This window comes from Arvicola amphibius, chromosome 4 (genome assembly GCF_903992535.2).
Source record: "Arvicola amphibius chromosome 4, mArvAmp1.2, whole genome shotgun sequence".
In the NCBI taxonomy this organism is placed as follows: domain Eukaryota; kingdom Metazoa; phylum Chordata; class Mammalia; order Rodentia; family Cricetidae; genus Arvicola; species Arvicola amphibius.
In genome coordinates this window covers 40,634,149-40,646,923 of record NC_052050.1, presented here as the reverse complement: position 1 = coordinate 40,646,923, position 12,775 = coordinate 40,634,149, and the positions used below count along the sequence as shown (strand labels likewise).

The 12,775-nt window shown below is 40.4% G+C and overlaps 1 protein-coding gene across 1 annotated transcript in view; it reads right to left on the bottom strand.

The window, feature by feature from the left end:
* Myo1d (myosin ID) overlaps positions 1–12,775 on the bottom strand; it is a 301,212-nt gene that overhangs the window by 168,257 nt on the left and 120,180 nt on the right. Inside the window, exon 14 of the mRNA XM_038326939.2 lies at positions 7,564–7,696. Within this exon, the coding sequence (XP_038182867.1) occupies positions 7,564–7,696 (133 nt within the window). The remainder of the gene's footprint in view (positions 1–7,563; positions 7,697–12,775) is intronic.

The following is a 12,775-nucleotide window of genomic DNA, read 5'->3' as shown; positions in this document are numbered from 1 at the left end:
TGGGAGGGCTTGAGATGGCAAAGGGTAGCAAATGGTTTAAGACGTAGGAAAGTTTGATGTGAATTGATTCGGACTTAAATAAGTTTTCAATAGAAAGCTATAATTATATGTTTATCATGTTTTCTATACCTCAAAAATAAAGTAGTTTTCTTTCTTTTTACAAATTCTGCTGTATTTGCTTCCTATTGTTATAGCAGATTATGTCAAATTTAGTGGTTTAAATAATATAATTTTATCACCTCACAGCTGTGGAGGTCAGAAGTCTAAAATGGGTTTCAATGGGCTAACATGAGGGTATTATGGAGTTACTAGTTTCAGAGACCTTGGAGATAGCTTGCTCATCTTTTCTGGTGTGATGGTAAATCTTGACTGTTAACTTGATTTGACTGAGATGTAGGAGACTATAGAGCTCGTTTCTTCACTGTCTGTGCGGTGTTCAGAGGGGGCTTGACTAGAATCAAGGGAAAGCTGACCACCTACAGCACTCTACTTCCCGGCTGCTGTGACGTGAGCTGCTCTGTCTACCATGCCCTTCTGATCATAATGGACTGAAAACCAAGAGCCAAAACAAAGCTTGCCTCTTTTCATGTTGTTTAGTGGGTTACCCTGTCACAACGAGAGCTGACTAACACATCCAGCTCTTAGAGGCCCACCTGCCGGGCCTCCCCTCCTTCTCCGGGACAGCAATGGGTCGCTGAATCTTCTTATGTCAGCTCTCTGCTTCTCACTCTTTTGCCTCCCTTTTCCCTACCAGAGGGCTCAGTGGTTATATACTGAGCCCACTTGGATGTTCTTGGATAATCCTTAACTTTAAGGACTGCTAATAAGACCTTAATTTCACCTTTTCTGTGTAACACAGTCACATGGGTTCCTATGTTAGGCCATGGACACCCTGCGGGGGAAATCCATGGAATAACAAAAATAAGGCAAATATCACATAATAAAATGCATGGGGAGTAAATTATGCAGCCAATGATTAAATCAGTGAAATCCTAATTAAAAACTCACAACAGTTGGGCTTGGAGGATGTATTGATGTATTGGGTGAATGGTACAGCCTTCCCCTTGAGGACAGAAAGCCACTGTGCTTGGACCTTACTTCCAGCCTTTGCCAGCCTATTTATCTTTTCATCTGGCTGCTTGTATCCTTCATAATAAAACTTTTACCATAGGATAGCGTTTCTAAGTTCAGTGACTCATTCTAACAAATTATTAAATGTAAATAAGGGCTAAGGGAACTCCAAAAACTGTATTCATGTCATATAGAAATGTGTCCCAGAGACTTCACTTAAAGATGGCATTTGAAATAAAAATCAGTCTTACTAGCAACTTTGCCTTTTAACTTCATGATTACCACTTTGGCTAGTAGTGTCAGAAGGGAATTTAATTACAAGAGGCCTAGTAGGTATCGGGGTTGGTGCTACCAGGTAGGGCCATTATTCTGTCTAGCATGCCTGTCTTTATTTTAATCTTGCTATCTATGGGAGAGTAAAAAAAACACATGATCATGATATTTGTAGCAAATGCCACTAAGAGGTAGGAGTGTCTGAATCAGGGCTGACTTGCTTTAGCAATACAAGACCGCAGAAATAACACTAAGTGACATCTGGAGAAGTATCCATGAGACACATTGCCTCTTTAGCATGAAAACAAGCCAAACACTACAATGAGTAGAGATATCCAACCATCTAGCTATGTCATTTAAGTGAGATCATCTCAGACTGCCTAGCCCTGGCTTACTGATCTCTGCTTGTTGGGCCCAGGAGAATTGTCCAGCCAACTCACTGAATCATGAGGAATAATAAGCTGTGGTTTTTTTCAGCACTATATTTCAGAGTAATTTGTTATGTATCAAGAGATAACCGATGACCAGGAGGTGGTGGTGCACACCTTTAATCCCAGCACTTGGGAGGCAGAGGCAGGTGGATCTTTGTGAGTTTGAGGCCAACAAGGTCTACAGAGCAGGTTCTAGGACAGCCAAGGCTACACAAAGAAACCCTGTCTTGGAAAACCAAAAATGAAAAAAAAAAAGAGAGAGAACTATGACAGGCATGGTGGCACATAACTTTAATCCCAGCACTAAGAAGGCAAGTCAAGCAAGTCAAGTTTGGCTTCCATATTGTCCAAACAAGATTTATTTGGGCTCATTGATTTTGAAGATTTAGTCCATCTTGGTGGGGAAGGCTTGGTACTGCATAATAAATAGTTCACACACACACACACACACACACACACACATATACACACACGTTATATATCCATACAAGTATGTATATATATTCACACACATATATGTTCAGGTACATACAGACAATGAAATAAAAAAATAAATATTCAAGAACTAAAAAGAAACCATACAAACGTTAGTTAAAGGAGAAGTCTGCAAAGTTGTATTATCATGCAAAGCTGACTTAAAGATAAAAACAATGAGGAAAGAAAGGGGTGTTTCAAAAATAAGAGAAAGATGTGATAGTTCTAACATGAATGAATAAATTCCCAAAACATTTAAAGCAAAGACTAAAAGTGCATGAGGTACATGAGGAGAGGTAGATAAGGTTAGAGTCAAGATGGTTTCGAATTCACCTTTCAACCAACAAAGAAATTATTAGTAAGGATGCTGTAAAGATGGACAATATGGAGGTCAAACTTGATCTTGCACAGAATACTGAATATGAACTGTCTTTAATACAAGCAAAACATACATGTGAGGTAAATTTAACAAATTTCTAAGAATCAGCATCACACTGAGGATGTTCTCCGGTGAAATGCTGAAGTTATACATCAAGAGCAACTAGGAAACCTTCATGATTGAAAATTGAGAAACATACTTCAGGGTGACTCAGAGGTCAGAGTTACGCGGTGAATTAGGAAGTACTTTGAAGTGCATACCCCTGCAGTGACATGACACAGCAGTCCGTGCAAGGCAATGCCTGAGGCAGCGCCTGAGCCGGTACTGCACACTTAAGTGGAATTCCACCAGCACTGAGCAACTGCACGCAGGAAGCAGAAACACCATGAGACACTAACTACCAAGCAGCAAGTGGGAAAGCCCTTTCAGCACGCTTGGTGATGTAAGTCATTGAATAAGGAATCTAGTGGAAATACTTTCTCTATATTTAATCAGCGTTCTGTCTCAGTTTATAAATGCCACCTCCTCTCTCGCTTATAAATACCGAGACTGACTCAGCCTAAGCAATCCTAAATTTGACAAATTCGGTGTTGTATAAAGGCTAAACTGCCAGAGTTCATAGTGATCTCATTCTCTTAACCTGTTTCCTTAGGTTTTATGAAAAAAAAATTGTAGAAGTATGCCAAATGGTGCACACATTAGCCAGAAGGTAATGCATTTAAGTATACATCTATTTGATCTGTTTTGCACACTAACAGTCAAGGCATATTCAAATTCATTTAATAACTTACTGACCATTATCTAGTAGCACTTTACAGAGCTATCAAGAAGTACAGAAAGTAGGACCTAGACTCTGTATTTCAAAGAAACACCAGGTGAAGAGAGAAGATAGCACACCTGAAACACTGTGGAGTCATGTCCCATGGAGTTCCACTTCTGGGAAATGCCTAGGTAGTACTCATCAGCCTAGCCTCCTTGATGAGATCTGCAAGACGATGCTAGAGAAAATACGGGGAAAGACCTCTGGTGGCCAAGATCAGAAGACATCAGCCTAAGTGAGTGCAGCTGCAGGCCTGCTTCTGGATCCTGGTGCAGACCTTCAGTTGCTGTTAGTGAGCTCTGAAAGGCCATAAACGCCCAGCTTCTCTTTTTTAGAAAGTCTTTAACATGCCTACGTTCTCAGAAGAGACATTCTCTGGCTACTGAATTTTGGTTGTGTCATTTTCACTCTTGGAAGCTAATCTATCTTTTCTCTGGCTGCTTTTTTAGGGACTTGTCTTGAACCAGGTATGGTGGTCCTCATATGTAATCCCTGCACTTGGGAGCTGGTGACAGGAAAACCTGGGGTCCCACATTATTCTCAGCTGTCAAGAGCGCCAGGACAGCCCAGGCTGCATAGTAAGATCCTGTCATCCAACCAACAAAACCAAGCACAAAGATGCTTTCTCTTTGACGTTCTGTCACTGGGTGTCACATCAGATGTCCTTTCATTTTCCCAGCTTGGGGTCTGCTCGGCTTCCGGATTGCCTGGCCTGTAGTGTCTTACAACAGTCTTAGAATCTTGGGCAAATTTCTTCCAGTGTTGCTCTGGTAGTCCTCTCCAGGACACCTGAGTACATGCATGCTAGGTGTTTTCATTATCTCTATTTACCTTAATCTTTTGTAGCTCTAAGTGTAATTCTAGATATTTAAAAAAATTATTTTCATTACTATTTTTTGTTCAGCTTTATTTCTGTAGCTTGTCTAGTTACTTGTTCTTTCTAATATTTCAAGACCCTTCACGAGGTATGTTAAACATTTTGTATTTTGTATATGTGTGCATGTGTGCCCATGTGCATGCATGCACACACACATGCAAATAGGCATGTAAAGATTGCCATAGGGTATCTTCCTCATTAACTTCTCCATGCTCTTTTGTGAGAGCATCTTTCACTGAGCTTGGATTTTATTGTTTCAGTAAGAATGGTTGGCCAATGAGCCCCTGGGACCTGTCTGTCTCTGCCCTCCATCACTGGGATACAAAGATGCTCCACCATACTCAGCTTTTATGTGGGTGTTGGGTTCTGAACTCAGATCCTCATGCTTGACTCTAGTGAGCCATCTCCCAGGCTGCGGGTTCTATTTGTGATTGTTCTAGTATCAGAAAATTTCATCTGAACCTGTTGTTTAAACTCACTCTAGCATATGACATCTTGAAGTCACCTAAAAAAACTTCATTATTTTTTATTTTTTAAAAGATTATTTTATTTTATGTAATATGAGTGTTTTGCCTGAATGTATGTATGTGTACATGTGTGCCTGCTGTTCACAGGGGTCAGAAAAGAGAGTCAGATTCTCTGAAACTGGAATTACCCATGGTTATAAGTCACCATGTGGATGCTGAGAATTGAACCCGGGTCCTTTAGAAGAGCAACAAATGCTCTAAATCATTGGACCATCTTTCCAGATGACTCCCCTGCCCCTGCAGCTCCTATTTTCATTGAAAAAATATTTTTAATGGAAAGTCTTTAAGGTCTGATATCAATGTGATATCCTCAAGGAAAGAATTGTATTTGCTTCTTTCAGAAGTTTGGGGCAACACAAGACCTGGACTACCTTAACTGCTGGATTGAAGCTTTTTCAGTCCACTTAGGCAGTATGAATGTGGGCTGCAAACCTCATCAAAGCTTATAATTACATATTCTCAAGAAAGATTCACTGCCTTCCGATACTTGATATCCTTTGGCTAAGTGTTAAAGTTTCCTAACAGACAATAGAGGGTTCATTCTAGATCTAGATCTGGTCTTTTGGGGATGTAAGGGGAGCGTGTGTGTGTGTGTGTGTGTGTGTGTGTGTGTGTGTTATAGATTATTACTCTACTTTGGGTAAGCCAAAGATTTCAGTTCAAGGACTCAGACAAGAAAGCCCACTAACCAGATATTTCAACAAACTTACCAGTTGAAAAATTAGTTTTAAGGCTGCGCTTCCACTCAGTTGATTTACACAGTCTCTGGCTTAGACATTTCTAAATGTCACTAGTTTCTCTTGCATTCAGAGAACTGATTTAAAAAAACTAAAAAATTACTTTCTATTTCACCTTGAATCAATTTTAATGTGTTCCTAGCAAACTAAATTTTAAAATGTGCTAGCAGCCAGTTATTTATAGCACACTGACCTCTAGAAGTAGAGGTCATATATAATGACCTTTCATTCATCATTCTGTTTTTTTTTTTAAAATCAGTTTTATTAGAAGCTTTGTCTATTTACTAGGTTTTTTTTTGTTTCTCTCTTATGGTTAATTTCTGCTATTATATTATTTTCTTCTCTCTTTAGGTTTTTTGAGTTTCTCTTCTGGGCTCTTTGAGTTGAACTTACCGACTTTTAGTCAACTTTGTTGTTTTATAAAGGTGTAACAAATAGCATCCTATTGTTGACAAATTCTTTGTCAAGCAGTCCCAGATATTTTATAATTTTCACTGTGATATCCTCTTAAATCGGTGACTTATTTAGGAGAGCATTTTAGTTTTAGGGTTTCCAAGCATATTAAAATGACTTGCTTTGAGGATGGGGGATGTGTCTGTAGTCACATCATTATGACCTAGCATGTGGTCAGTCCTTACACTTGAAAGGATTAGATATTTCCTGTTCCTTGGGTACAGAATTGTTTTGATGTATTAGAAAAGGTTGGGATTTGGTTTTCACAGTTCCTGGTTTTGAGGCATGGTTTCTCTCTGTAGTCAAGTCTGACCTGGAACCAGCTGTGGATTCTCAGCAGGCCTCACCTCACAGTAGCAGTCCCCCTGAGACTACAGATATATAGTTATCAGTTTTTGAAAACAACGATTCTTTCACTAGTTAACTGAAGAAAGAGCCTCCACCGTCAGTCAGCTCTTTCCTGTGTCACATGCCTTCCTCCTAGGTTCACTCTCTTTCTACTGGATCAGGGATGACATAAGGAAAGAAGCAGAGATGAGAGAGCCAGGGCTGCTAACGGTATCCTAGCTGCTAGTTCATGTTTCTGGAAACGCAATTATGCAAGAGGATGGACCATGCTTACATGCTGCCAGCTGAGGCTAAGGAACGATGACGGGATGAGACAGAAAGCTATTGAATAGACGTGTGCTTGCAGCCTACTGTAACCATGGTGAAGTACAGATGCAAATTAATTCTTTTAGAAGGAAAATAGATTTTTTTAAAAAGCTAATAACAGAGAAGAAAACATACAATAAAATTACCAGAAGAGGAAGATATAAAGAAAAGAGCTAAAAATAACAAGCCAGCCCCAGAATGCTGCTCATTTATCAAACCTGTCAACAGAGCAGTTAGGAGCAGAAATCTGTTCTTTAAGGGGAGGAAAACAAAACCCATACTTAAAAATAAAATGGAAAAATAGCCAGATTCAAGTTATCAGACAACATTAGAATCAAAGCAACAGCAAAAGTTCGGAATCAACTGTCGTTATTTGTGTAGTCCAACCATTTAAAGCAACGTAAAGATAAAATTTAAGCTAAACTCTTGTTTAGACTCCTTCTGGCCATTTGCTATTCGAACATAACACATGGACGGATGGTGTATGACTATAGCTCCATTCAGCTGTTTCTGACTCCATTCCCTCCCCGCTCTGGCCATGCCCTGCCTTCTGGCACAGGATTCAGTTTATTTTCTAAGCACGATATACCACACATACAGTTGAAACCCTTGGCAGTCTCCCCTTTGACCTTAACGGTAGAATAAAAAGTTCAAATTTAAGAAAGGAACTCATCTGGGATACAAATAATTATTTTACTCTTTTTTTTCAAAGCAGGAACAAAAATTCTATTGTTCAATTTGAATATATACTGTTCAACTTAATTAAGAATAATTACCTAAAAAGTAAGTCACAGATGCGTTCTCCACAATGTATGTCAAGAGAGAATCTATGAATTATAAAGGACATTTAGAAAATGAAATAATTACCTTCGAAGCAAGGTTGTCTACTAAAGCAATCATAGAATTCTTAAACAAGGTAGCAGCGGTCAGAGGTCGCTTGGTCACCTCTGTAATGCTCAGCTTGCCTTCGGGCCACATATTCTTCAGCACAGGATTTGAACTGAGAAACACAGAAAGAATAATTCAAAGCTTGCATTAAATTAAGGTGGAAAGAAAAGGGCCAATTAGTCCTGCCAAGCTATGTCCTGGGAATCGCTGCACTGCAGATGGAATTCATGAAGCCTAACTGGAAAAAATCGTTTCATCCAGAAACTATGATTATATAATGACCAATAGTGCACCACAGAACACTTCCAAACTGTAGCACTTTAAAAATTTGTTTAAACCAGATGGGGGTGGAGCATGCCTTCAATCCCAGCACTCAGGGGGGCAGAGGCAGGTGGATCTCTGTGAGTTTGAGGCCAGCCTGGTCTACAGAGAGAGTTCCAGGACAGCTGGAACTATACAGAGAAACTGTCTTGAAAATCAAAAAAAAAAGGACTTCTTTAAAGTGACATCCATGTAGATCTCTTGCATAGTTAATGTGGCTCTTACAATATACACACACGCACATATATATTATTTTATATAAATACATACATATAAGTCTGTAAAATGCAGATTTTATATGGCTAAAATGTGAAGACAAATCACTATCAGGAAAACAGTTCTTGGTGTCATGGCACATAACAGGAAAGTGAAAACATCTTCTAATAGGTGGGAAATACACAGCTAGGGACATAAACGTAACTGTTCTGTTAGTCCCCTAGCGGAGCTGTCTCCTAGAGCTGGATTTATGAACACATTCGCAGGTAGTGCTAGTGGTTCCAGCACTATACTGACATCACACTAGGGCCCATGATCCAATTCCAAAAATGCACTTCAGGCCAATTCCATGTTCAAACTGTAGATTTGTTATTTGCCTCTGCAGAGATTCTTTTCTCATAAAGAAGTGTGTAGTGCCTTGGCTGTGATTTTCTTCCTGTTCCATTTGGGTGCTCTGCACTTTAGCGTAGCTGGGACTGGACATGCTGCTTCATTGGCGGAACTTTTCTCTTGTCAGAATTTTCTCTTACAAATTTGGGGTTAGAAAATGACAATAACCAACACAGGAATTCATTGCTAACTGTGCTTATCCCTCCACCATTACTATGCCCACCTTCCTTTCCCTTGTGGATAACTGAGCTGGTTCCCTGAAGCATGCAGTGACTTTCTGTTTCACATTTGCTCAACACAACCACTGTGAAGTGGAGGAAGGGATGCTGCCAGAGGGTGTGGGGTGGCGAGATGGGTCTTTGAACCCAGACAGGGCAACACTTTTTTTTTTTTTTTTTGTTTGGTTTTTTCGAGACAGGGTTTCTCTGCAGCTTTAGAGCCTGTCCTGGAACTAGCTCTTGTAGACCAGGCTGGTCTCGAACTCACAGAGATCCGCCTGCCTCTGCCTCCCGAGTGCTGGGATTAAAGGCGTGCGCCACCACCGCCCGGCGCCAGGGCAACACTTCTAATCATCACCACAGTGCAGTACTGACCACCATCAAAAGACCCAAAAAAAATGAGGCTCTTTAGCTCATGGACAGTTTGGCCACTGTACAATTATATTCCATCATTTCCAGTCACACACTTATAAAAATGACCACATAAAAGCACACTGTTTCTCCTTTCTTTCAGCAAAGAAGTAATTCAAGTGATGGTCCTTCACTTCTGGTGCACAGGGTTCCTACAATGCCTTTCAAACATCTACTGAACAGAATTTCCAGAGGTAGAAGCTGTGCTGTGTGCACTCTGAGAACTCTTACGTGTGCCAGAAGGATGAGGATCACTGTCGCTTGTATCTGTGCAGTTCCTAACCCAAATTGACTTCCTCTATCCTGTTTACTGATGACAGTAACTGGAAACTACTCTCATGTTGTAAGTGGAGGGAAGGAGGGAGACTAAAAATATGATTATATATCACATTAGAATTGATATTAAAAGAATCCAGAGTCATTTTAAGAGAGAATTTTCAGGCCAGAAAGTCATAATACAATATCAAAACCTCTTTTTAGAGATCTTAAACACCTGGATAGTCTTCATTTCTCTTTTAGATTTGCTTTTATTCATGTGACTATGCATGTGTCTGTGTGAGAACATGTGTGCAGACGTATGTCAGTAGAGGGTGTGAGATCCTCTGGGACTGGAGTTACAGGCAGCTATGTGCTACCTGATATGGCTGCTGGGAACTGAACTTGAGTCCTCTGGAAGAGCAGCCAGCTCTCCAGCCCCTAGAATCTAATTTTTCTTTAAAAGAGAAACAAAACCAGAGGCCCAGCATCTATAAAAGGTAAGGCAGACCTTGGCTGAGCAACAAGAGAATGAATAAAAGTTCACACACTTGGCAGGCCACCCACCTGCCCCATTCTTCCATTTACAGATAGTCTGCAGTAAGTGAACATACACATTACTACTGTGTGCATGCTCTAAAGAACTAGACGTCAAGAGTCACATTAACCTATACAAAGAAAGGAGGCATTTAGGCTTTGGGAGGATGGTCAGCCACAGAAACATCAAAAAGTGTTCATTAGTTAAGGTATCTCGCCTAAATGCCATCTCTCTGGAAGGTCTTTCCCATTACAAAGATATGAGAATAAGCAATAGTGAGCAGACATTTAATCTTTCTACTGCTTTGGAAATGATAAAATGGATTCACCTTGCCCCAGCCCAGTACCATTAACTGTTAGTTTTATCTAAATTCCTTTGTTCTAGCACTGCGCTTACCAAGCACCAAGGGCACTGGCTTCTATGGGTAATATTTTTCATTGTCAATTAGTAAGCAAGTTTCCGCTGCTTTTTGCCTTCTAAAGCAGGCTTTTCCAATAGAGAAAACAGCCTGTCATACCAATGCAAGTAGTGCACTCTATGTCTTAACTCCATTTCTACCTGGTCCCATGCTCCTAGCCTACATTAGTCTACTTCTGAGAGGTAGTGCTCCGTCAACTGATTCTCTGGGCCATGATAAATGCACAAAGGTAACAAATACTACATTGTGTTCATTTTGGGGCACAAGTTTGACAACACACTGTGACATCACCACTGGTCAAATGTGGTTACTTTTTCCCGTTTAACATTTTTACAAAGAGTGAAAATGTTAGACTCTGCCAATTGTTCTTAAAATGGGTATGTATTATCCGATAAACTGAACACTGAATCTTTTCTGAAAGCCACTTTCTCCCATGCCCCAGCTCTTGCATGGATTTCCTTTTCTGTTTTGATGTCTCTATAACTTTCTAGTGCTGACAGTTCTGTCCTCATTCTTGGTGGCTTCAGCATCCAATAGACAAGCCATTTTAGAGCAAAAGATCTTGACAGAATTATTTTGGATCCATCTTTTTTTTCTTTTCTTCTGTCTCAAGCCTATGTCAATCAGACTTTGTCTTGCTCACTGCCCAGAAATTAGTATTTTCAAGAGTCCCATGAATTATCCCTGAGCAAAAAGGATTGGTCAGTCTTGGCACCATTCCTGTTTTTTATTTGATATAGTTTATCACTGTTTTCTTCTGTTTTTTTTTTTAAAAAAGATTTATTTCATATGTATATGCCTGAATGTATGTACATCTAATGCATTCGTGCTTGTGTAGGTACAGAGAGGGATCCCTTGGAATTAGAGTTACAAGCAGTTATGAGCTGCCTGATGTGAGTTCTCTGTAAGAGCAGCAAGTACTCTTTAACTGCTGAGCTGTCTCTTAAGCCCTGCTTTTTTTTTTTTTTAACCTTAAAGTACCCACCTCTCCTGGTTGGGTCTCTGTGACACTGGATTTCTTGCTTTCCTTCTATCTCATATGGTGCTCTTAGTATTTCTTTACTAGGTTCTGTTTTAACTAAAAGCTGGGCCATTTAGAGATCAATTATCCTGTTCTTTCCATTACTGTTATTTTTTTTTTTTTAACTCTACTCACTTCTTGGATAACTCTTCTGGTCTCACGGTCTAATATACAATCAACACACTGACATTATAAATAGGTACCCCTAGTCCCATTTGTCTGGAGACACAATTGCAATTGTGCAATAGCCTATTTGGAATTTTCATTTGGGTGCAGTTTGTACTCCAGCCTACAACATTCAAAACATACCTTGTCTTCCCACATAAGGCTCCAGCATCATATCTGGGTTTTGGCTGTCTATCAGTTGATGTCTTTTGTTTGTTTGTTTTATTTTCTCAAGACAGGGTTTCTCTGAGTAGCTTTGAAGCCTGTCCTGGAACTCGCTTTGTAAATCAGGCTGGCCTCGAACTCACAGAGATCTGCCTGCCTCTGCCTCCCATGTGCTGGGATTAAAGGCGTGCACCACCATTGCCTGGCTCAACTCATATCTTAACTCTCCTTTCTCAATATTACCTGGTGTGAGCCCTTTAACCCTCCACTGCTAGCCAGCCACAATTGATCTTCCTAGTTTCACTCTTGCTCATGACTATTTTATTTTTAATACAGTGGCACTAGTGATGTCCTTAGTACAAATCACACCGGATCAATGGTTTCCTCTCTTCATGCTTCGGTTCTCATGCTGGCTCACAGACCATGGTTCTGATCCTGGCCACCTCTCTAAATCCGCTCCTCAGCATTCTCCCCATCTCCCTCTGTTCTTAGCATACAAATTTCTTGCTGTTCCTCCTGCTGTCAATGCTCTCAAGCTGATTCCTCCCTTGGAGCCCTGGACCAGCTGTTCTCTCTGCCTGAACTGCTCTTCCTCCAGACAGCAATGTGGCTCCCTCCCTTACCTTATATAGGCATCTCTTGGATGCCGCCTCTAGCATGGGTTCTTTTCTGGCCACCCTGCTTTTAATGCCTCCCTCGCACTTCTACTCTGAACCTCTCACCTACTTTCTCTGAAAGTCAACTGTTTATTGATTATGAGAAAAAGCAGTTTCTAAACTGTTTTCTCAGTTGTATCTCAGAGCACAGAAGGATACGTGGCTCAAGAGTATAAAATACACATTTGTAATCTACTGAGGAACTACTTAGACCTAAATGCGTGAACAAGTGAATGATGGCCAAGAAGCTTCTTCTCTCTTCCTGACCCTTCTCTCCATACTGGGTTTGAAGTTTCATCCCTTGCCTATTTTTGTTCTGTATAGCTTTGTCTTTAGGTGGTTTGTGAGAAAATTCTCCAGTTCAGTGAGGACTGGGGCTCATTGATGCCTGGCGCCAGTCTAACAACAGAGTGTCTC